Source organism: Pelodiscus sinensis, chromosome 3 (assembly GCF_049634645.1).
Source record: "Pelodiscus sinensis isolate JC-2024 chromosome 3, ASM4963464v1, whole genome shotgun sequence".
Taxonomy (NCBI): Eukaryota; Metazoa; Chordata; order Testudines; family Trionychidae; genus Pelodiscus; species Pelodiscus sinensis.
The window spans coordinates 55389794-55416404 of NC_134713.1; the positions used below are offsets into that span (position 1 = coordinate 55389794).

Sequence of the window (26611 nt, forward strand, 5' to 3'; positions counted from 1 at the left end):
CCAAGGGAAGTCAGCCCTTAGTGCTGCCCAGACTGCAGCATCCATCCTCCCACCCCAAGCTCTCAGAATGTGGAGCAGTAATTCAAAGATGTCTGGGGCTCCAGCTGTCAACACTGCTACAGTATCAGTGGTGTTACCTACCAGTTCTGTGTTCTTGGAGAACAGTGCAGAGTATTCATGGAAGACAACACCCTCCTGGGCCTTGAACCAAAGCCAAAGCAATGAAAAGGCAGAAGAACTTCCAAAGCAAGAACTACACTGACCTGTGCGATACAGAAAGCAGGAAAGCACAGCCTGGTGGGAAATCTCTGTTCTAGGTGCCAGATCTCTGCCCGTACTAAGGATGTGAATGGTTAACTTGGTAACCCTTACTGGTGGGAGCCGGATGGTTACTGGTTCCACTTAACCTGTGGGGACTGGAGCATCTCCCTGCCCGATGATGGCAGAGGCCTGCTCCAGTCCTGTGGGGCTTGCCGCATCTGAGGGATCATAGAATAGAATCACAGAACGCTAGAACTGGAAGGGACCCCAAAAGGTAATAGATTCCAGTCCCCTGCACTCACGGCAGGACCCAGTACCATCTAGATTATCCCTAATAGATGACTATCTAACCTGCTCTTAAATATCTCCAGAGATGGAGATTTCACAACCTCCCGAGGCAACTTATTCCAGTGTTTAACCACCCTGACAGGAAGATTTTCCTAATGTCCAACCTAAGCCTCCCTTGCTACAGTTTAAGCCCATTGCTTCTTGTCCTATCCTCAGAGACCAAGGAGAACAATTTTTCTCCCTCCTCCTTGTGACAGTTTTAGATACCTAAAACCCACTATCATCCCCTCCCAGTCTTCTCTTTTCCAAACAAAACAAGCTCAATTCTTTCAGACTTCCTTCATAGGTCATGTTCTCTAGAACTTTAATCATTCTTGCTGCTCTTCTCTGGAGCCTCTCCAATTTCTCCACATCTTTCTTGAAATGTGGTGCCCAGAACTGGACACAGCACTCCAATCGAGTCCTAATCAGCTCAGAGTACAACAGAAGATTGACTTCTCATGTCTTGCTCACAACACTCCGGTTAATGCATCCCAGCATCATGTTTACTTTTTTTGCAACAGCGTCACACTGTTGACTCATATTTAGCTTGTGGCCCACTATGACCCATAGATACCTTTCTGCAATACTACTTCACAGGTAGTCGCTTCCCATTCTGTATGTGTGAAACTGATTGTTCCTTCCTAAGTGGAGCACTTTGCATTTTGTCCTTATGAAATTTCATCCTATTTAACTCAGACCATTGCTCCAGTTTGACCAGATCATTTTGAATGATGACCCTATCCTCCAAAGCAATTGCAACCCCTACCAGCTTGCTATCATCTGCAAACTTAATAAATGTACTCTCTATGCCAATATTTAAATAGTTGATGAAGATATTGAACAGAATTGGTCCCAAAACAGACCTCTGTGGAACCCCACTTGTTATGCCCCTCCAGCAGGATTGTGAACCATTAATAACTAACTACTGGAGAAATGGTCTGTCACAAGGAGGAGGGAGAAAAATTGTTCTCCTTGGCCTCTGAGGATAGAACAAGAAGCAATGGGCTTAAACTACAGCAAGGGAGGTTCAGGTTGGACATTACAAAAAACTTCCTGTCAGGGTGGTTAAACACTGGAATAAGTTGCCTAGAGAGGTTATGGAATCTGCATCACTGGAGATATTTAAGAGCAGGTTAGATAGTCATCTGTTAAAGATGGTCTAGACCAGTGTTTCTAAAAGTATTCCACGGAATCACTCTCAGAAACACATTAACTGGCCACCCCGGTTTGTTTATTTACCGGTGGTTTGGCTCCCATTGACTCTGTTTCATCCTTCGCAGCCAAGGGGAGCTGCAGAAAGTGGTGGCTCAGCTCACACTGCTTCCCGTGGCTCCCATGGGCTGCAAAGGACAAAAAAGAACCAATGGGAGCTGCCAGGCTCCGTGGCCGTGGCAATGGTAAATAAACAAACTAGGGCAGACAGTTAATATGTTTCTGAGAGTGATTCCGTATAACACTTTCAGAAACAATAGTCTAAACGGTACTGGGTCCTGCTGTGAGGGCAGGGGACTGGACTTGATGACCTCTCGAGGTCCCTTCCAGTTCTAGTGTTCTATGATTCATTGCTGAGCTGGTTGCCTCTCTCTTTCTCCTCCTTGTACATTGTGGCTACGTCTAGACTACATCCCTTTTTCGGAAAAGGGGTGTAAATTTGACGTATCACAATTGCTAATGAAGCGGGGATTTAAATCTCCCGTGCTTTAATAGCATAAAAATGGCTGCCGCTTTTTTTCGCCACGGAGCTTTGCCGGAGAAAAGCGCCAGTCTAGACGCTGATCTTTTGGAAAATAAAGCCTTTTCCAAAGGATCCCTTATCCCTCTTGAAATAAGAGATAAGGGATCTTTTGGAAAAGGCTTTATTTTCCGCAAGATCAGCATCTAGACTGGCGCTTTTTTCTGGCAAAGCTCCGTGCCGAAAAAAAGCCATTTTTATGCTAATGAAGCACGGGAGATTTAAATCCCCGCTTCATTAGCAATTGCGATACGTCTAATTTACATCCCTGTTACAAAAAAGGGATGTAGTCTAGACGTAGCCTATGAGTGTTGTTTTGGCTTTGCTATTTACTCTGCAACAATGTTTCTTGTACCTAAGCTAAAGATTCCTGTAGTGCCCATAATCCTGTGGGGTTTGCTTATCAAGTGGGTTACTAGCAGAACAGTTGTGGTGTGAATGTGGGGACAGGTAGGTGCTGAACTTGGGAGAGTATGAGGGTGGTAACTTAAAGTGCTGTTTAACCCAGCCTACTGAGTCTAAGGGCGCAGGAGGGTCACAACTTGGCAACCCAGCCTACTGAGTCCAGGGGCATAAGGGGTCAGCTGGTGAGTGCTGATTGACCAGTCCTCTCAGACATGCTTTGGTAGTGGGTGTGATTAGGTGTGTGTTCATCTGCTTCTAGGTGGAAAGAACCCAGTCCTGGGGATCCTAGATCCTGCAGGAGAGCTCCATTGGGAGCGGGAATTGGCAGAGGGAGAAGTAAAGCTCCATATGAGAACACAGGTAACACAAGCAGCACATTGATGGAAATATCAACCTCCTCCCATAAAAGTAACCCTAAAAAACAAGCCCGCCCCAAAGCAACAGGCAAATCTAGTAACAGCAGTGGAAGCCAGGAGCTCTGTGCCCCTTTATTGCCCCAGACTCTGGGGCAATTGCTCCCCCCCCCACCCTGCATAGCGAGTCTGCACAAAACCAAAGCCCAAGTGACATCTTCAAACACTCAAAAGGGTGTTTTATTCACAGTGCATTTGTTGTATTTTAACTAGCAGAAAAGGAAGCTGTGTAAACTCACAGATGAGCCTTTGGATCACTGATATGTGTGTGAAAAGAAACAGAGATTTTCAAGAGGATTAGCAAGCAAAGGCCCAAATCAATACCAGAACCCCAATATGGTAACTATTGTAGAGACCTAGGCCCCAATCCTTCAGATGGAGTCATGAGGGTTGACTCCTGCACTTGTGTGGACCTCCACAGGTTTCAGGCCACTGTCCCTGATCTTGCCTGCACCCTTGTACACATGCAGAGTGTGAAGCTAGGGGGATTCTGCAAGAGAAAGAACGCTTGTGCTAAATCCAGTGTTGAGGCAGACATGGCACCTGACCCAAAGATCTTGCAATCTGATTTCATGACACCCAAGTGGGCACTCCCCTGCACTAGTACTATTGCAAGAGCTGAGCCTAAATTCAGGCCAGTTATTACATGTTTAATATTGTTATTGGTACTTGCTTTGTGGGTCTGTTATGGTCAGGTATGTAACTGCAAAAATCCTGGTAATTAAACCCCACCTTTTGCCTGCATGTGGAGCATGGATTTAATTGCTTACATAAAAGTGAACAGCTAAAAGTACAGTGTTCAAATCCATTTTCAAAAATAATATTTTTTCTCAAAATATATTGAGTCAGAGAGTGCTTATCATCAGGTTTCAGATACGGATTTTAGTTTAGTTTACTCTAGAACCCTGTGTACTTACATATTCCTAGGCCCCAATCCTGCAAGCCAGGCAGAGCCCTGTATAAAGTTCCATTGGGAATTTCTGCACGAGTAAGGCATCTGGTTGTAGGTTCAGGGATCTTTATCAATATCCATAAAACCTGTCTCAACCAAACTTCTCTTAAATAATTTTTTTTCCTCCCCGTCAATTTAATTGTCAAGGAAACCCTCCAAAATAGAGCAGCTTTGCTGCATGACATAAAGGTTAATAAATGCATATCATATATAGATTCCTTGAGTCTCTAACAAATGTTTTCCCCTACACATTTATCATGGTAGGTTTGATTGGCTGGTTGCAGGGTTTTTATATACAACAGCTCATCTATGTATCCAACACAAAGAGTATCCCTTAAATATGTCTTGTGTTGTGAGTTTAAGAATTAAAACACTTTCTTTCATTTACTTGAGCTATTGCACTGTGCCAACATATAATGGAGCACATAAGGCAATAACAGCATGAACTACATTGAATAGAGTTTCACCTTTAACTCTAAGAGATTCTTCTGAAGAGTGAGAATTAAATGCAGAGATTAAGCAATAAATGTCTTTTAAAAAATACATTTTAGTCTTTAGTTTACACAAGAGGACTGAATAGGTCTAGCTTGCTCCTCACATGATTTACAGGTAAGCACAATTTTTGCTTCTTACAACACGTAGTTTAAAACACTGAATTCCTGAACAAATTGCACTCACAACAGTTGAGAAATCTCATAATACAAACGCCAGGAAAAGAAAAGGGGGGGGGGACAGGGAGACGAAGGGAGGGATCACAATCTCCAGCCTAATTCAAAATTTGTGCAACATAGCTGGCTACGCTCTTTCCCTGTAGCGAGGAGGAGAAACTGGGAAGCAAAAGATGGAATTGATTAAACTGTTTAATGATGTGCTAATAGACTACACATTGCTCTGATTTGTTGCTCTCTTTTGTTGGTGTTCTTAAGTGTCTGTAGCTATTGCCCCTGGCAAATGAGTATTTGATTATAAAATCTGCTGTAAACATTGCTTTGTATCTTTTCCAGGGACAGCCCCACCCTCTCCCTTGCTCCTTATCAGCAGTGCAAGAACATATGTAACATTAATAGCAAAGGCAGTACAGTATCAGCAAGCCTCCCACAACTCTCTAGCTGTATTACAAATAGCCCTAATGCTTCTACTAGTGCAAAACAAAACAAAGATTTCTCTGGATTTGTATTTACTTACAGACATGAAACTGCACATCATGTAGCTTGACAGACTGCAAATTACTGTCCATAAAAAAAAAAACCCAAAGTGATGAAAACCTTTCTTTTTTAAGCTTCGATGTTCTCCTTGATCCTTTGCCTTTGCTGTATGTTTCTGGATAATTAGCATTCATTTGTTAGGTGCAAATCTGTCTTCAAACTTCCACCTGTCCACATATCTTCCCATATCTTAATAGATGTTAATGAGTTCAATGAAACTAATAATTCCTGCGACAGCATAAAAGAAAATCTCAGGGTAAAAAATACTTTTTAATACACTAGGTGCTTCCTTATGCCCCTTGGGAAAAGTATACACTAACAGAGAGAGAGCTATATACACCAAATCCTTGAACCAGAACCTTGTAGGAAAAGCCTAGGAAAAAGACCTCAAATTGGAATCTGTGCTGTTATATATTCCAGGCAATACATTTTATATGGCATACGTCATACACCCTAAAAAACTTCATTTGGTGATCTAAGCTGAACAACTGGCTTTGTTCACCTTTCTTCTTATTTAAAACAGGTTGTTCCATACAGCTGTTAAAAAAAACCACTTTTGTTTTATTATTCCCCAGATCATATCTAAATAAGTCATACTGCCTGGGTTTAAGATTTTTTTTTCCTCTTTTCTTTTCAGCATGTACATTTTGATGTTATTGCCTTTTATGGAAGTATGATCCATGAGCTAAACATAAACATTTCTTTCTTTTGGTCTTAAGAGAACTCATTCTTGCTTTCATGGAACTGCTGTACCTCCTGATATTTAGACAATCTAATTCTGGAAGCAATGATATTGCACATCAGAGATGTGAAGTTCTAGAACAGCCTTCCAATGGGATAGTGGGGACAAAACACGTAACTTGTTTTAAGACTGAGCTTGATAATTTTGTGGCAGGGATGGTATGAGATTGCCTATAATGGGTTATGGACCATCAGCAACTGCTATTAGCAAATACCTCCAGTGGTTGGAAATGGGACACAACATGGGGATGTCTCTGAGTTATTACAGAAAATTCTTTCCCAGGTGTGTGGTTTGTGAGTCCCACCTACAGGTCAGGGGCTAATTGGTCATCATATTTGAGATCAGTAAGGAATTTTCCCCAAGATCAGATTGGTAGAGATTCCTGGGATAGGGGAGGGGGACTGCATTTCTCTGCAAGATGGGGCACAATTGCTAATGAGCAAATGGAGTGCAATTCCTGGGCTTGATCCCACATCCACTGAAGCCATTAACAACATTTTTGTTGGTTTCAATAGTCTAATATGAAGCCCTTCATTTTAGAAATTATTTTTCTACTTTTTAAATTGTCATTTTACCTTTACACTTTAATCATAGCCATTTGTAATGAAATTTAACTGTACAATGAGTTTATTTAACCTTTTCAAAGATGTTTCTTAGAGTGCTGTAACAGAAATACATGGCTTTATTTATTGGGGCTTTTTTGCAAACTGTCTAAAGAATGGCTTTTTATAAAATTTAATAAAAATGAATTTTCAAGAACTCGGCAACATAAATCAGCTGCTGCTTCAAACTCAAGGTGAGATTAATAGGTTTTAATAACTTCAGCACTGAGTAATCCTGACTGTCACCACTACCTAATATACCATGTCACAACTGGCAATAGAAAAGGTATTTTCATTAATGTCTATTTCAGTATCTGTGGGATTTTGCCTGGAATGCAAAAGAGCACACACCTGTCCATTACATCAAAATCTCCACCATAGCATCTCTAATACTTTCTGTCCCTTTTTTTTTCAGTGTAAGGAAGCTAAGAAGAGTCGGTTACAGAGTTAAAATATGTATTTGTGCCTACAGTCAGGGTTTCTACTGCTTCTTGGCTCAAATTAGTAAAATTCCCAAGTGAGTACTGTCTTCTGTGTCAGTGCTAGTGTGTTCATAGGTAACTGCAGAAGAAAAAGGCTTCTCTGTACTTCAGTCTGGATTCTATGATATTTTTAATACATATATAGTGATACAAATTTTGCTTTCACATATGACGCTTCTCTTGACTTCCATAGGTGCAGACACTCCAAGGGTTGAAAGAATTTCTCCTCCAAAACTTCTTACTATCCTGTTTTTCTTCCTCTGAAAAGTGCAAGATTCCTGCATCTTTACCCACATCCTCCTCAAATTTTGTATCTGTTTGCCCCACTGTTGAGAACTTCAAATTCCATTGGTTTGCATAGCTATTGTTTTTATGTGCATATAGCACTATATGTATGAGTGGTGCCAGTTCCCTTTTCTGAAAAGCTAAGAACCTAACAATCATCTGCAATGTACAATCCTGACTGTTTGTTGATTTTAAAAAAATAAACATACAGTTCTTTGCTACAGAAATGCTCTAAAATGATATGGTCACAAGTGGAACAAATATGGCCTGGAAGTTACTTTTCTAGAAAGTTACCTTTTATTCAGAGACTCAGAGTAAACACTGCAAGTAGGAAACAGCTTATTTAGGTATTTTTAAAAGCTGTTATTCAGATTCTGATTGGACTGAGAGCCCTGTAAATGTTGGGGAACTGCAGTATCATCAAAGGAGGAGCAGTAACATAAACTCATGAATATATGATCATTAAGTAGACCAATACATTTACAAAAATGAGTTGTGCATTCAGGTCTAAAGTACAACTTCCTGCATTAGTTTGATGCTCAGATGCCATTGTAATGGACACACAACAGGCCAGGGATCTTTGCCCTGCTATGTGAGGGAAAGCTACTTATTAAAACTGTTTAAAAGATAAATTCATAGTGGAGGCCCATTGCTAACTTTTGATGACAGAGAACAAATGGAAAATATTTGTAAGGTCTTTTCACCACTTGAACTGGTATGCAATACCAACACTTTTCTTATAATTCCATTGGTTTCAGGGGTTTTTTAATGAAAAATAAAGACCAACAGAGAGACAAGGTCTTTAATTGGACCAACTCCTGTTGGTGAGAGAAACATGCTTTTGAGTTTACACAGAGCTCTTCTTCAAGTCCTAATGCTAAATATCATATAAATAAGTGGTGGATAAATTCCAAACAGTGCTGAGCACCTGCCAGTTCTGTTTGAGAAGAAAAATTTCTAAAAGTGACCTTGATTTACCTACACTTTCCTGTGGTTGTAGACAGCCCCGAAACTTGACTAACAGTTAACAACTAGATATGTTTTATTTCTCTGTTAACCATGAAAGACACCTATGCCAATTTTAATATCAGTATTGCTAGTTATTTCACTTTGGTTGGATCTTGAGCTTTTGATAAGAGCCTGAGTAGAGTAACTTTCTTCCCTCACTCGCTGTCTGACACATGGAGTGTTTAGAGTAGGGCTAGAGAAAATCAGTTGGGGTATGTCTACACTACAAAGTTAATTCGAACTAACAGACATTAGTTCGAATTAACTTTGATAGGCGCTACACACACGAACTGCTAGTTTGAACTTAATTCGAACTAGCGGAGCGCTTAATTCGAACTAGGTAAACCTCATTCTACAAGGATTAACACCTAGTTCGAATTAACTAGTTCGAATTAAGGGCTGTGTAGCCACTTAATTCGAACTAGTGGGAGGCTAGCCCTCCCCAGCTTTCCCTGGTGGCCACTCTGGGCACCACCAGGGAAACTCTTCTGCCCCCCTCCCGGCCCCAGAACCCTTAAAGGGGCACGGGCTGGCTACGGTGCTTGTTCCAGGTGCAAGCCTGCCAGCACCCAGCCAGCAGACCCTGCACCTGGCACGGCACAAACCAGCTACCCGCTGCCACCCAACCCTCCGCCTCTTTCCAGGACCAGGCTGGCGGCTCCCGGGAGCCTGCCCAGGTCCGCAAGAGGTGGGCGCCCACCTGGTCTAGTGCGGAGATTGTGGACCTCATCCATGACCTCTGCACTAGGCACAGGAAAGTGGCCGTCTAGAGCAGGATAACTGCCAGCCTGGCCACCCAGGAGCAGGTTTGCATGAAAATCAAATTGGTCCAGTGAGACCCCCGACCCTGAGCCCTGAGCTTAGAATGTACTGGGTCAGACCAAAGGTCCATCTAGCCCAGTAGCCTGTCTGCCGACAGCAGCCAACACTAGGGACCCTAGAGGGGATGGACCAAAGACAATGACCAAGCCATTTGTCTCGTGCCATCCATCTCCAGCCTTCCACAAACAGAGGCCAGGGACACCATTTCTACCCCCTGGCTAATACCACTCTATGGACCCAACCTCCATGAATTGATCTAACTTCTCTTTAAACTCTGTTCTAGTTGTAGCCTTCACAGCCTCCTGCAGCAAGGAGTTCCACAGGTTGACTATTTGCTTTGTGAAGAACTTTCTGTTATTAGTTTGAAGCCTGCTACCCATTCATTTCATTTGGTGTCCTCTAGTCCTTCTATTATGGGAACTAATGAAGACCTTGTCTTTATGCACCCTCTCCTCACCACTCGTGCTTTTATAGACCTCTATCATATCCCCCTTTAATCTCCTCTTTTCTAAGCTGAAAAGTCCCAGTCTCTTTAGCCTCTCTTCATATGGGACCTGTTCCAAACCCCTGATCTCCCCTCTCCCACCCTCTCTCTTCCCCTCTCCCACCTCTTTTTCCCAGTCTCCCCGAGTTTTGTTCAATAAAGAGAGTTTCTATTTTTGAACACACGTGTCCTTTATTTTCTACATCAGGAAGGGGAGCTAGGGAGGGGTAAGTGGAAGGAGGTGAGGGAGGAATGGGGTACAAGCCCCCGATGGGAAGGACTGGGCTGGCTCTGCGGGCTCCTCGGGGTGGAAGCTGTTCTGCAGCCCCCCGATTGACATCCCGCCCTGGATGGCAGCCTGCGGCAAGTGCAGCCGGGCTGATGGCCAAGTGCTGTGATGTGCCGAGTTTGGGCACTCAGGGCACTCCAAGCCAGGACTGCTTTGCAAGCAGGGAACCCCTGAGAACTGTCTGTCTGGGGTGTGGGTCGGGTCCCTTTAAGCACAGCCCTCAGCTAGCCTGAGACAGCAGCTCCACGCTCTAAGTCCTAATCTGATGCCCTGCCGGCACTGCTTCTGGCCATCCTTAACCTTGGTTCAGGGTCCACTAACTGTGGACATGCTAGTTCGAATTAGCAAAATGCTAATTCGAACTAGTTTTTAGTGCTAGATGCACTAGTTCGAATTAGCTTAGTTCGAATTAACTAATTCGAATTAAGTTAGTTCGAATTAGTGCTGTAGTGTAGACATACCCTTGGGGACCACACACAAGTGAAAAGCAAAATAAACAAATAAAAGCAAAAAAGCCCTTGAGGCCCCCAACTACCTGACTAAGAAGGAGAAAGACACTCCCCACATTCCCCTTGCACACCAAAGCCTGGCGGGCGGGGTGAGAAAGGGCAGTAGATTTTGTGTGCTCCAGCCCTGTGGAGGGAGTGAGCAGAGGAGGGGAGAGGGGCTGGAGCACCAGCATGGGCCCCTCAATGCTGGGGGAAGCCCTGAGCCTTGGGAGTTGGATCCAGGCTAGTTGGGGTCAGATGCAGCCCCTGGGCCTTAGGTTCCCCATCCGTGATTTACAGTGATAGTTCTGCAGATGCAGTAACCTCATTCAGAAATAATGCAACAGATCTTTTCTGCTGCATAATAATTTTCTTTGAATATCTGTAAAGCTGATTCTGATGTAGAAATAATCTGTGGTTGGAAAAGTAGTTGAATTGTCACACAATGTTATAATATATGTTCTCAGCAGTGACCATAAGAACAGATTGTTTTAAAGAATATCTAAGTGCGAAGAGAAGGCATTGAATTACCGAAAACTCAGAGCAAATAGTCCATCATGTTAGCCTCATAATATTTTCTCAGGCTATGTCTACATTGGCAAGATTTTGTGCAAATACTTTTATTGCAAAAGTTTTTGCGTTAAAGTATTTGTGCAAGAGAGCGTCTACACTGGCATGTGCTTTTGCGCAAGAGACATGCTTTTGTGCAAAAGCATCCGTGCCAGTGTAGATGCTTTCTTGCGCAAGAAAGTTCCGATGGCCATTTTAGCCATCGGGCTTTCTTGCATAAGAAATTCATGTTGCCTGTCTACACTGGCCTCTTGCACAAGAACAGTTGCGCAAGAGGGCTTATTCCTGAGAGGGAGCATCATAGTTCTTACGCGAGAAGCCTTGATTTCATACATTAGAACGTCAGTGTTCTTGCGCAAGAACTCCACGCCAGTGTAGACAGGCAGCCAATGTAGACACAGCCTCATTGTTTTTGAACAGCTAAATGTAGCTGTATGTTTTCTTATTATTTTAACATTTGTGGAACAGTCCTATTTAAATCTGAGATCAGGATCACAAGTTTTACAACTGAGCTACGATACATGTCTCACAAAAATCACGTTTCAGTCATTATCTTAAAGGTCAACTGAAACTGTAAAACAGAACTTGCAGAATAAGTGCTCTCAGGATCTTTTGATGTACTTAACTGTTTGGCAGTGGCATTTTTTATTGTCAGATATTTTCATTTCTTTCTGTTAACAAACTATCATTAAACATGAGCTACTTAATCTGCAGTCTGAAAACTTTATCACATCGAGAGTAAAACTGATCTTTTTTAAGCATATGGATACTTATGCCAACCTAAAAGACTGGGATGAAAGCTGTTTAATGACTGTAAAATTGTTGCCCTTGTCATAGTCAACTTTTTAATGAATTAACACAAAATTCACTTTATAGATGCAGTTACTGGAAAGTTGAAAGAGGACTCAGGGAACTACTGTTGCCAATGATGTACTGGTAAAATGAATAATAACTGTAGGCTGTGCTGTAGATTTCTACTGAGTTGGCTTTTTCCTTCAGGCTCATGATTTGGAAGGCAGGTCAGAAAAACAAATAAACAAATGAGAAAACTCAAAGTCAGAATAAGAAGATGGCTGAGAAGTCTTGGATGGATGTACACAAATCTCTATCCATGAAAGTTTCCAGAATTTAAAAGAAAAAAATGTTCTATAATTAAGGGTCAAATTGTGTGCTATTTTATATCTAACAAAGTCTATTTTATATCCTACTATGGCACTCCACTCAGAATATGGCCTTAAACTGTTAAGTCTGAGAGATTCATTAACACTGAACATTTCAAAATGACCTATGTTTGGTTAAACTGTGGGCTGTAGAAATAAGTAGTCCTGTGGCACCTTGGAGACTAACAAATATATATAGTATCATGAGCTTTCGTGAGTAAAACTGGCTGATTGATACTGTGGCCTGTACTTCGTTTTACTAGTGCTATGAAAACCAAAAGAATCTACAGATCTGACGGGGATAACGGGCAAAATAAAATCTCTGTGACAATCTCAGAATTCTATCCCCACTAGTACTCCCAAGTCTGTCTTCAGTATATTAAATAAAATGAAAGAATTAAAAATGGTTCTTAAAGAAAGGGCTTTATCTCATGGGATAAAGAAGAGAAACTTTAATAACAAGAGCAGGGGAAAAAAAGAGTTTGAAATCTGCTAACATTGATACTCCCATTTTTGTTTCAAGGCGGTTGTGCTTTTTATTACTTGCAGATCAGTTTTCTTTGCAGGTGATGTGGGCCCAGCATTACATCACCAGAAGAGCAGCCAGGAGTATCTTGATGCCAGGATGACTAAAGCAGAGAGGAATGTATTATCACAGACCAGAGAGAAACTTGCCAATACATTCCTTGCTGGGGGCGCTGCTCTGGGGGAGGAGGAGAGGAGACAATTCTGCATGAAGAGTGAAAGAAAACTTTGTAAAAGAAAGATCTGGGGTCAGAATCCTGCTGTCTCCTCTGTGCAGATCTAATTATGGTCATGTACTTCAAACAGAGGGTTTAACTAAAACCAGATTTAGCTGGGCACTGCTTACGAAATACAGCATGAATTCTCAACCCTGCCTTGGAGGAAAATGCTAAATGTGTCTCTGTTCTTGGAACACTATCCCATTACTTGTAAAATGTAATCTGAGGCTACAATGAGAAATGCAAACAGAAAAATCAAACCTTTATCACTTTAATAAAGCATAAAAATGTGTGTGTCTGTATATAATTTATATATACATACATTAGTTCTGTTAGGCTAAAGTACTGGTTTTCTATATTGACAGATAGAAAGACATGGTTTGTGTTGTGCTATAAATGTTTTATCAGCCTAGTTGTAGGATGGTCACGTAAGTGTCAAAACCAAAAATGAGTTACACAGATCAACCCCAACTGCATTCCAGGCCACTGCATCATGTATTCTGTAAACTATATACTGTGTAAATTAAAGAAAACGCTATTTTAGGAATGTTTTAGAGGGCTTTCAGGCCTATTTCTTGTATTCTTCTGAAGCAAAATGCAGGACAATGTAGCACTTTAAAGACTAACAAGATGGTTTATTAGATGATGAGCTTTCGTGGGCCAGACCCACTTCCTCAGATCAAATTGTGGAAGAAAATAGTCACAACCATATATACCAAAGGATACGATTAAAAAAAATGAACACATATGAAAAGGACAAATCACATTTCAGAACAGGAGGGGAATGCGGGGGGGGGGGGGGGGGGCGGGAAGGAAGGAAGGTAAGTGGCTGTGAATTGATGATATTAGAGGTGGGGAGAGTGGGATGTTTGTGAGCTAATGGTATTAGAGGTGATAATTGGGGAAGCTATCTTGGTAATGGGTAAGATAGTTTGAGTGTTTGTTCATTCCTTCTCGGAGAGTGTCGAATTTTAACATGAATGACAGTTCAGAGGATTCCCTTTCAAGTGCAGATGTAAAAGGTCTTTGTAGCAGAATGCAGGTGGTTAAGTCATTGAGGGTATGTCTACACTACCCCACTAGTTCGAACTAGGAGGGTAATGTATGCATACCGCACTTGCAAATGAAGCCCGGGATTTGAATTTCCCGGGCTTCATTTGCATAAGCAGGGAGCCGCCATTTTTAAATCCCCGCTGCTTCGAACCCCGTGCAGCGCGGCTACACGGGGCTCGAACTAGGTAGTTCGGACTAGGGTGCCTATTCCGAACTACCGGTACACCTCATTTCACGAGGAGTAACGGTAGTTCGGAATAGGAACCTAGTCCGAACTACCTAGTTCGAGCCCCGTGTAGCCGCGCTGCACGGGGTTCAAAGCAGCGGGGATTTAAAAATGGCGGCTCCCCGCTTATGCAAATGAAGCCCGGGAAATTCAAATCCCGGGCTTCATTTGCAAGTGCGGTATGCCTACATTACCCTCCTAGTTCGAACTAGGAGGGTAGTGTAGACATACCCAGAGTGTCCTTTCTGGTTAAAATGGCAAGAAACTGTTTTTCTTTGTGATCTTGTCTGATATCTGTTTTGTGGGCATTAATCCTTTGGCGAAGTGTCTGAGATGTTTGTCCAATGTACATAGCAGACGGACACTTTCGGCACATGATAGCATAAATTATATTTCTGGATGCGCAGGAATATGTGTTCTTGATCTTATAACTCACTTGGTTAGGTCCAATAATGGTATCAGCAGAATGAATATGTGGACAAAGCTGGCAACGGGGTTTGTTGCAAGGGAAGGTACCAGGGTTGGTATTAGTGCAAAACAATATCACAAAGCTATGGATAAGCTAAAGGCTTTGCAGTAGGAGAGGACAACAGAAGGAGACCAAACAGAAGGTAAGGTGAGTGTCAGGGAAGTGGCTTTGGAAATCTGTGTGCTAGACATCAGTGGGTGGGAGGAAAGGAGGATGCCAAAGTAAGTGCAAGACCTGAATGGAATAATACTGGAGAATTTAGCAGGTCATCAGGCGTTCTCCTGAAAGCACAGACTGCAAACAGGATCCATGATATCTAATAATGTACCTCATTGATGGAGATATTGAAATAAGAATAAGCAATTAGTAAACTTTGCTAAACAATTGAGGATAGAGAAGTACAGAACTGAAAGAGAGATTGAAGGTGGAGGATAATGATAGAAGTAAGTAAGGGTAGAAATATAGACCTGTGATTAGGGTATGGGACTAGGAAACAAGACGTGGTTTGTAGAAATATTTACAATATACCAAAGCCACCCTTTTTCTAGGAGAACCTTCCTTTGGAATTTCTAATTCCAACTCTCCCTAGGGAAGAGATGCTTTCTTACAGGGTGTATTCCCAGCAAACCTTTCTGAAGCCAGCTTTTTAAAGTCAGTGAAGTCAAACAGCCTTTAGGGGTCATTTTGTAACTAGCTGTTGCTTGCTACAATTTCCTCTCCTTGGTGGGTAGGTATTATACAATTCTGTTATGTTTTACTTCAGTGCTTTGACATTTTTGGATTGAATGCCTAAACTATACGGCTACGTCTACACTGACATGATTTTCCACAAATGCTTTTAACGGAAAACTTTTCCGTTAAAAGCATTTGCAGAAAAGAGCGACTAGATTGGCAGGATGCTTTTCCGCAAAAGCACTTTTTGCGGAAAAGCATCCGTGGCCAATCTAGACGCGCTTTTCCGCAAAAAAACCCCGATCGCAATTTTCGCGATCGGGGCTTTTTTGCGGAAAAGAAATCTCTGCTGTCTCCACTGGCCCTTTTGCACAAAAGTCTTTCAGAAAAAGACTTTTGCCCGAACGGGAGCAGCATAGTATTTCTGCAAAAGCACTGACAATCTTACATGAGATCGTCAGTGCTTTTGCGGAAATTCAAGCGGCCAGTGGAGACAGCTGGCAAGTTTTTCCGCAAAAGCAGATGATTTTGCGGAAAAACTTGCCAGTCTAGACACAGCCTATAAGTTTTATATCATTATAAAGTTAATATTATAAATGAGGACTGGGAAGATGTAAGAACCAAGAGACCATTGATTGTTCTTAGGGAGTTTACGACCTTTACCTTGTGCAAGATGGTATGGGACATGTGCTCCCTGAAAGGTGGCCTATAAAGCATGAGTTGTGAAAGGTGTGTAAGGTTCTTTGATGAGGGGAAAGAGTCATATAACTGTTAAGCATTATCACCATTATGCCTGACTTGTGAGAAAGGGACCTTCTACAGCAGAGTTTCCCAATTTTATTTGGCCCACAGAACCCTTTTTAGCTTGAAAGAATTTCAGGGAACCTCAAAGTTCCAAGCAAAAAAAAAAGACCCGCCCCGATTTGTTGAGCAACAAAACAAAACAAAACCCGCTGAGTCCCATCGCAATTTATCGCTGTCTCTTTAAGAGGGGACAGGGGAGTGCCAGGTTCTTGTGGAACCTTTACTTTCGCTTCGTGGAATCCCAGGGTTCTGCGGAGGACCAATTGGGAAACACTGTTCTACAGGACTGTTCTCTCTCTAGCTTTCCACACTCCATTACCACTCCAGATATTGCATTTGTAACGGATGAAAAACAGCTTAACCTCAGCTCAACTTTTGCTTTCCCTTGCACAAGGGGGACTGGGTATTTGTTCAGTTTCTTGCTCTGTGGGGCCTGGGCCTCTAAGCACTGACATAATATAAATATAGATAGATGATACTGATGGTAAATAAGAATAGTTAGGTAAAGATAGAAGAGAAAATTCCTTTGGGAGGGTTAACTCCCCATCCAATGTCTTAGACTGGATTAAATCTTGTGCTGGGGACAGATTTTTCTTCTTATCTCAAATTAATTTATTTCCTGTTACAAACCCTTTGTCTTGATTAAAAGATCTTACTGACAGTTTCTGTGGGGTTTGGGAATGAGTCATCTCACTAGTTTATCTTTCTCTCTTAATTCGTCCTTCCAAGATAGTACTTTCAGTTTAAAAAAAATAAGATGAAACAAGCTATTTGAACTCAGATTAGTCTGGATCCCGAATTCCTTGTGCACTCAAATCCTAAGGCATCTGTCCCCTCAGAGTTGAGATTTAAGCCTAAATTAAATGAACAATTTCCACGCCTCACTTTTAATGCCAATATATAAAGTCCTGGTGCACACACCTTAAATACAGCATGTAGTTCTGATCATCCCATCTCATAAAAGATATATTAGAAATGGAAAAAGTACAAAGACAACAAAAATGATTAGGAGTTTGGAACACATCCTGTACAAAGAGAGATTAACAAAAAGACTAGGACTACTTAGCTTGGAAAAGAGACAACTAAAAGAAGATAACATAAAAGTCTATAAAATTATGAATGGTGTTGAGAAAGTGAATGAGGAGGAGGTGATTACTCACCTTTAGCAGTAACTGACATTCTTTGAGATGAGCTTCCCTGTGGGTGCTCTATTGCAGGTGTCAGTGTGTCCCAGCGCCGCAGACCAGGTTCTTTACAGCAGTGCATGGGTGGGCCGTGCATGTGCAACAGGGAAGGCATGCGGGCACTACTCAGCGTGACTGTGCATGCACAGCCACCCTCCCCTCAGTTCTTTCTCTAGCTGGAAACCTGGCCTGATAAAAAAGTGTCCAAAGTAGAGGCGATAAAGGGAGGGTAGTGGAGCACTCACAAGGACGCTCATCTCGAAGAACACCAATTACTGCTAAAAGTGAGTAACCTCTTCTCCTTCAAGAGAGATGTCCTGTGGGTGCTCAACAGCAGATGACTGCAAGCCCATGTGTCCTATGGAGGTAGGGATTTTGGATCAGGTAAGCAAGCAGTAGATAGAACGGCCTTCACCACTCTGGTGAAGGAAAGAGGTCCCTAAGAAAGTGCATAGTGCTTGGCAAAGGTTTGGTCTGAGGTCCATGTGGCAGCAGCGCATATGTCTTCAATGAGGACCGTGTGCAGGTAAGCAACCAACGTGGCCATTGCCCTGGTGGAGTGCGTACGAATCGAGGTAGGCGGTGGTAATTGGTATTGGTGATAACACATTCTGATGCAGTCTGAGACCCAATGTAACAGTCTTTGAGACTGAATCTGCTGTCCCTTGTTGTGTTCTGCGATAGAAATGGAGAGTTTAGGGAACAGCTGGAAAGGTCTAGTTCTCTGAAGGTAAAAGAAAAGTGCCCTGTGTACATTGAGGATATGCATTTGTGCTTTGAAGGTATTGGCAAGAGGAGTGGGGAAGAATACAGGTAAATGGATTGATGCGAAAAGACGAGCAGACTTTATGGAGGAACTTAGAGTGGATGCGTAGGGACACCTTATCTTTGAAGAAAATGGTGTATAGAGGGGTCTGCCATTAGGACGGCCATTTCCCCTACCCGACGTGCAGATGTTACTGCTAATAGGAATGCCTTTTTTAGGGACAGGGGGAGAAGTGACCATGCAGCCATGGGTTCGTATGGTGATTTTGTCAGGGTATTTAGTACTAAATGTAAGTCCCATGGCTTATGTGAACTGGTTACATCTGGGTATGATGCTTGTAGGCCTTTCAGGAATCATTTCGTCATTGGGTGTGCAAAGACTGTAGTATCATCCGTCCTTGTATGGAAAGTTGAAATAGCTACCAAATGTACCTTGATTGAGTTCACAGAGAGATTAAACTGATTGACGTGCAATAAGTAATCCAGGGTGACTGATAATGGGTCTGACTCTGGACGTATGTTGCGAGGAGTAGCCCAATGAATGAAGCAAGACCATTAGTCCACGTATGTCTTTTGAGTTGAGGGAGCTCTACTGTGAAAAGGATGTTTTGTACCTGAATTGAGCATTGTAGCTCTATCCCTGAGAACCATCTAGGTACCAGGCTTTCAGGTGCAGTGTTGTGGATGTGGAGCCTGGATCTCTGGTTGAAAAAGGATCCTTGGGTTGCATGGATGCATGATTGGGGGACATAGAGTCATTTGTTCAGAAAAAGGAACTGGTTACATCTGGGTATGATGTTTGTAGGCCTTTCAGGAATCATTTCGTCATTGGGTGTGCATGGTTGTTGGGGCCAACCAAGGGCTATGAGGATGATCCTCATCCTGTCTCTCTTTATTTTGAGAATCGTCCTATTGAGAAAGGGAATTGGAAGAAAGGCATATAGTAGATGATAGTTCCACTTGAGAAAGAGGGCATCTTTGAGGGAGCCCTTGTTCATGCTGGGCCAGGAGCAATACAGGGGGCACTTTTTGCTTGCCTTCATGGCAAAAAGGTCTATCCGGAGGTATCGCCACGGTTAAAAAATCATTGCAAGAACTCTGTGATTAATCTACCACTTGTGGTCCAGAGGTAGAGTTCTGCTTAGTGCATCAGCGGTGGTGTTTAGGGCACCAGGAAGATGGCACCAGTTCCACAGGGCAATAGCCTCGGTACATAAGGCATGGGATTGGGCTCCACCGTGCCTGTTTATATAAAACATGCAGGTGACGTTGTTGGTATATAGTCTGCTATGTTTTCTGGCTATGTGAGGTAGGAAATGTTGGCAGGTGAGCTGAATGGCTCCGAGCTCGAGGACATTGAGTGTAAGGTGTGTTCTGTTGGTGTCCATAATCCCTGGGTGGTGATGTTTTGGTGCTGCTGATGTATGTGACATGTCGGGATCAATAAATGGAGAATTAAATGTAGATGACACCGTAAGGTCTCTGTGATGTCAGTACCTGGGTGCCAGAGTGGATGATGCCATAGCCAGCAGTACCGTAAGTGGTACCAGAGCTGGTGCGGTTGCAGTTGGCACCGATGGAGGTTGTGGCATCAAAGTAACTGTGGCACCATTAGATGGAAGAATGGTGCTGATGCGCTACGCCACTGGCTGCTGTGGTGCCATGCCAGTAATCCTCAGTGCCGAGGATTCAATTGTCTGGTTACCCAGTGCCATAGTGGGTGCTAACGCACGAAAGCGCCTGTATCCTCTGTGGGCTCTGTGGGTGCCATGCTGAAGAGTGCCCTATCAGTACTGGAAATGCCCTCACTACTGAATTTTTGGTTTTGTACCTCTTAGGTGACTGTGGCTTGTGAGGTAATGAAGAGGCATGTTTCTTTGGGGACTTTTTCCTTTTTGGGGGTCTCCCCTTATCAGGAACCTGTGTGCCAGAATCTGAGGTGGGATGTTACACCTTTTCTAGCACAATAATTTTCAGGCAGAGGTCCCTGTCTTTGTATGTTCAAGCCTTGAGTTTAGCGTAGCGTTGGCAGTCCTGTTAAACATGGGACTTTCTGAGGCATTTGACTGTCAAACACAGCCATAGCGTCATTGCAGGCTGAACAACGTTTGAAGCCTGGCGATCCTGGCATTTTCCACATGGTGAAGAGCAAACAGCAGGAATTGTGAGTTGGAGAAAAATAGAAGGATTATTTTTTAAGGGAGAAGAACTTGGATAATGTATAAAGTAAGAGAAGAAGAGACAACGAAACTCAGCTACTTGTCTACGAGGATTAACAAAGAGTGAAGAGCACTGACAAGCTCTGTCTTAAGCTGGGTAAGGTAAGAAGAAACTGAGGGGGAGGGTGGCTATGCATGTGAGATTGCGCCGAGCGGCACCTATGCACCTTCCCTGCCCCCCATGAACTTCTGTAAAGAATCTGGTCTGCAGTGATAGGACGCACTGACACCTGTTGTGGGGCACCTACAAGGACGTCTCTCAAAGAAGTATTATTCACCCTTTCATATAACACAAGAACCAGGGGTTATCCAATCTAATGAATAGGTAGCAAGTTTAAAACAAACAAACAGAAGTACTACTTTACACAATGCACAATCAACCTGTGGAACTTACTGCTTGGGATGTTACAAAGGCCAAAAGTATAACAGGGTTAAAAAAAGAATTAGATAAGTTAATGGAAAATCTATGTCCACCAATGGCTATTAGGCAAGAGGGTCAGGGATACAAACCTATATTCTAGGTCTATCTTCCCTCTCATTTTTTCCATCCATATATGGAATACATTTTGTTATGTGCACCGAGGTATGTGCAGATGTGCACAATCAATAGAAACACATGCTGCTGGCTGTGGGTGCTCTGCCAATCAATTGGGGAGCATTTGAATCTCTGGGTAGCAGCCCAAGCACTCAGCTTGCACTGCTCTAGGTGTCCCAAAGCCTCTGACTGTCAGATGCTGTGGCTGGATTACAGAGGATGGATCACTTGATAATTGCTCTGTTCATTCCCTTTAAATTATTTGGCATTGGTCACTGTTGAACGAAGGAATACTGGGCTAGATGGACCATTGGTCTCATCCAATATGGCCACTGTTATGGGATCAGATTTCGGTTGTCACTTATCAGAAATCAAAGGGTCTTCAACAGGTGCAATTCTTGCCCTTCAGTTATTTGCCCTGTAACAAGCAAATGGTCTTGGCTATTCCCAAAGGATCTGCTCTCAATATGTATTTAAATTGAGAATTTCCTTTTTATTGCTGTTTGTGCACTAACTACGGAGTTTGTAAAAATAAAAGTTGGAGACACATAATGGAGCAGAGAGACAGAAAATGCACATGTACAGAGGATGGGCTTTAGAGGGTTAGTAACAGGAGAATGCTTAACTCCAGATCACCAAAGAAAACAGCTCAAGTTAGTTGTGACCAATAGTTCATAATTTTGGGGCTGTTTAGTAGCCTAAATGAATTGAGCTGGTGATCTCAATTCAATTGGCAGTGACCAGATGTACACAATAAATACCTCTCACCCATGAAGGTGCCTCTTTAGGCTTGGGATAAAGTGAGGTTGCAGAGAAACTCACACCAAGCTGTCCCTGGTCCATGAATTTAAAAAAAAAAAAGGCAGTTAATCTCCAGGAATGGTAGTACTGCCAACTCTCTTAATTTTACTGTGATTCTTAGGATATTTGAGGGTTTTCTTAGTCCCAGCTCATTTAGCCATTTGACTGCATAAGAATCTTGGGGTTTTTTTTGTTTTTTTTTAAGGTTTCTAGCTCTTATGGCTATTGAAAAAAAGCTTGAAAATGTGAATGCTAAATGGATCAAATATCAAAAGACAAATAAAAAACCTCAGAAGCTATTTATTGAAATCTCAATTTTAAAGACAATCTTATGATTCTGGAGGGCCTGTGTCACAATTTCTGAACATTTGGGTTTTGTAATGCCAACAAAATTCTTTAGGGCTGCTAAGTCTTGTTAGTCTGAAATATTTCCAGACAGACACAGATCTGTGGCATGCTTTGAAACACCAGACTTCAGTGCTTTTGCAGTCGTCACTTTATAAGCTGATAAAATATATAAGAAATAACACTGGCAAAAACAACGTATAAAAATTTAAAAGACTGATTTTGGAGATGCCAGTAATTCACTCTTTGGGCCTTATCTAAAAAATATTTTACAACTGGTTTTATCAGGGCAACACCCATCAATACTACCTACTGGAAGTGAGAGTTCCAAATACAATGTGCAGACCATGGTTTTTGGAAAACACAAATTAATTGCTTGGATGGTGATATGGCAATAATTGTTTGATAAAAGGGACATGAGCTGTAGAAAGTAAATCAGATAATATTGCAACACTCGTATAATATTGTATTATTATAATATGTACTTCTAAAGTGCTAAAAGACTAATTCAATTACCATAGAAGCCTTGCTCTTCAAACAATAGTGAATTCACAGCCATGGATGTGAAGAGTGCAATCAACTGCTTCTCACTTCTGTGCTAAGACTAAAATGTAGGATTGCCAACCCTCCAGGATTGTCCTGGAATCTCCAGGAATGAGAGATTAATATTTCATTGATGATTATGTAATGTGATGAAACCTCCAGGAATATATCCAAGCAAAATTGGCAACCCTACTCTAAAGTGTGGTTTTGGAAACCATGTTCCATTCCATAGGAAGCCTATCACTTTGGATTCACCCACTTGTGCATGCCAGATTAAAATTCAGTCAATTTAAGTAAAATTGGATCACTCACAAATTTCCAGATTAACATAATTTGGGCAGAGGTGTGGCCAAATCAAATTCATTTTAAAATTCAAGTAAATACTCACAGTCATGTCTGGAAGGACCACCCAGCTGTAGACGTGAACAATGTTACGAGTAAAATGCAATTATACTGACATTTTATAAATAGCATGCACGGACAATAAATGTGTCAAAAAATCACTTCTTAACTGAGGAAATGTCAGCATGTTGAGGATATGCTACACAATATCTCTAGTGCTCACCTTTCACGCTCCTGCTCCAAGAGGTTGGTAAAGTCATCGCTCTTGTTCATGTAATCCGTATGTTTATGCTTCTCATTTTCCAGCTCATAAACTGTGCGCCGATGGCACTTCTCTGCCAAGAGGAGCTGTTCCAACATGCGTCGATACGTCTCTTTCTGCTTTTCTTCCAGTCTGTCCAGCTGGATTGTTGAAAAGGAGAATGGACTGTTTGAAACGTCTCATTCACTTACATTGGCTGATTAACTACCTGCAGAAACTGTATTTGGTAGATGCCAGTTCAGTTATTTTATGTCTTGGGTTTTACATAAAGCAGCGACTGGGAACCAGAGTAACTGTTCTGTGAAAAGAAGGATTTCTTTATACAGTATATTTATATCAAACATTTTCATAGCTCCCAGATAGATGAAGAACAGAATCTGTGACACCTGTTTATAATACTTTTGTAGTAATGAGTGCTGCCTGCAACAGGGTGCTGACTGCCCTCCTTGCCTACCATCTGAAAGAGGAATTGAAGGGGTTCAGTGCCTCAAGGGAGGCACATCTGAGACAATGATCTTTTAAGAATCTACGCTGATGAGGTGTTCCATAGTTTCTATCAGGTAACATGTCCTCAGGTCTGTGGAAGTAAATGGCCATTGAGGGCCCCCATCAGACCAACAGAGGAGGCACTCTGTATACAAACTGAGGGTACGTCTACACTACAGTGCTAGTTCGAACTAACTTAGTTCGAATTAGTTAATTCGAACTAAGCTAATTCGAACTAACGCGTCTAGAACTAAAAACTAGTTCGAATTAGCGTTTTGCTAATTCGAACTAGCAAGTCCACATTGAGTGGACTCTGAACAGGGCTTAAGGATGGCCGGAAGCAGTGCCAGCAGGGCATGAGAGGAGGACTTAGAGCGTGGAGATGCTGTCTCAGGCTAGCCGAGGGCTGCGCTTAAAGGGTCCCGACCCCCACCCCGGACACACAGTTCTAAGGGGTGCCCCGCTTGAAAACCAGTCCTGGCTTGGATTGCCCGGAGTACCCACACTGGGCACATCACACCACTCAGCCATCAGCCCGGCTGCACTTGCCGCAGGCTGCCATCTGGGGAGAGGGGGCAATTGGGGGGCTGCAGGAGAGCTTCCACCCCCAGAAGCCCGCAGAGCCAGCCCAGTCCTCCCCATCGGGGGCTCGTACCCCATTCCTCCCTCACCTCCTTCCACTTACCCTTCCCTAGCCCCCCTTCTTATTGATGTACAAAATAAAGATAACGTTTCTTCCAACATTGACTCTGTCTTTATAGAACAAAACTGGGGGAGACTGGGAAAAGGAGGTGGGAGAGGGGAAGAGAAAGACTGGGAGAAGGGAGGGCAACTAACATGATCAGGGGTTGGGAACAGGTCCCAGATGAAGAAAGGCTACAGAGACTGGGACTGTTCAGCTTAGAAAAGAGGAGATGGAGGGGGGACAGGATAGAGGTCTCTAAAAGCAGGGGTTGGGTGGAGAGGGTGCATTCAGAAAAGTTCTTCCTGAGTTCCCATAAAGAAGGACTAGAGGACACCAAAGGAAAGGAATGGGTAGCAGGCTTCAAACTAGTAAGAGAAAGTTGTTCCTCTTCACAAAGCAAATAGTTAACCTGCGGAACTCCTTGCTGCAGGAGGCTGTGAAGGCTACAACTAGAACAGAGTTTAAAGGGAAGTGAGATCAAGTCATGGAGGTTGGGTCCATGGAGTGGTCTTAGCCAGGGGGTAGGAGTGGTGTCCCTGCCCAAAGTTTGTGGAAGGCTGGAGAGGGATGGCACGAGACAAATGGCTTGGTCACTGTCTTCGGTCCATCCCCTCCAGGGTCCCTAGGGTTGGCCGCTGTCAGCAGACAGGCTACTGGGCTAGATGGACCTTTGGTCTGCCCCAGGACGGCCATTGTAAGCTCAGGGCTCAGGGTCGGGGGTCTCAGTGGACTCCCTTGATTTTCATGCACACCTGCTCCTGGGTGGCCAGGCTGGCAGCTCTCCTGCCCTAGACGGCCACTTTCCTGTGCCTAGTGCGGAGATCGTGGATGAGGTCCACGATGTCCACACTAGCCCAGGAAGGTGCCCGCCTCTTGCGGTCCAGGGCAAGCTCCCGGGAGCCGCCAGCCTGGTCCCGGGAAGAGGGGGTGGGCTGGGGGACATCGGGTGGGTGGCTCTGTGCCGTGCCAGGTGCAGGGTCTGCTGGCTGGGTGCTGGCAGGCTTGCACCTGGCACGGGCACCGTAGCCAGCCCGTGCCCCTTTAAGGGGTCCGGGGCCGGGAGGGGGGCATAGAGTTTCCCTGGTGTTGGCCAGAGTGGCCACCAGGGAAACCTGGGGAGGGCTAGCCTCCCACTAGTTCGAATTAAGGGGCTACACACCCCTTAATTCGAACTAGCTAGTTCGAACTAGGCTTAATCCTCGTAAAATGAGGTTTACCTAGTTCGAACTAAGCGCTCCGCTAGTTCGATTCAAATTCGAACTAGCGGAGCGCTAGTGTAGCGCCTAGGAAAGTTAGTTCGAACTAACATCCGTTAGTTCGAACTAACTTTTCAGTGTAGACATACCCTGGGATACTTAATGTTAGACATCTAAATCCTGCATTGTAATACCTAAGTGGGAATTTAGCTACCTAAGCCTGGAGGTTGGCTCTTACTTTGCCATGCCTGACACGGAAAATTGGACTGCACATCTGTGACATGCTTCCAGTCATCTGACTGATGAAAAATAAAATCCAAATTCGGTAGAGTCCGTATGGATTCTTTTTGTGCAATTTTTCTGGTTACTGTTCATTTTAGACTTTATCACTTCCATTTTTCAAAATTTCTCTCATTACTTTATTAGCAACTTTTTACATTTAAAAAAATGTGACTAATTATACTACTAATTTTGACTAACTTATTACTACTACTACTATTATCATACTAGCATTTTTAAACACTTGTTTTCAGGTACATGTGTAAAACATTGCTAGGAAACAGCAATACCAAACATTACTATTCACACAGCTACCTTCAGTGTTTTGCTGGGGAGAGGTCAGTTGAATCAGAGTTCTCATTTAGCTTATAACAAGCATCCCACTCTGCTAGACCCACATAGTACTTTTCTGTTTATGTGTTTCAGACAAAAATATTACTAGGTCCTGCCATACCCACACTCAGCCAATTGTGGGAATCATCTCACATAGCCAGGAGTGGCCAAGACAATTGCTGTTTTATGGTATCCCTGTATGGGCTAAAAGAAAGATGAGAACAGGATTGCGACTCTTTTGAAACAACTGTAGATGATAAACAGGATAGTCAGGTGCTCATTAAATTTCACAAAGGAGAGAGAACCTGGTATCAGTCATATTTTCATCTAGGAAATAGACCTTTTGAAGCCAGAAAATTCTGAAACCACAATATTTTTATACCAATCCTCTTCCAATCATCTCCTTGATATAAACATTTTACAGAGAACAAAGAGTCCC

General features: G+C 42.9%; 1 protein-coding gene across 4 annotated transcripts in view; it reads right to left on the reverse strand.

The window, feature by feature from the left end:
* FILIP1 (filamin A interacting protein 1) overlaps positions 1-26611 on the reverse strand; it is a 147294-nt gene that overhangs the window by 37176 nt on the left and 83507 nt on the right. For 3 of the 4 annotated variants that reach the window (XM_006131943.4, XM_006131944.4, XM_006131945.4), the window contains one exon: positions 23155-23333. In XM_006131943.4, the coding sequence (XP_006132005.1) occupies positions 23155-23333 (179 nt within the window). Of the gene's footprint in view, positions 1-5278; positions 8155-23154; positions 23334-26611 lie in introns of those variants that run through there. The other variant, XM_014577989.3, reaches the window with a different exon arrangement.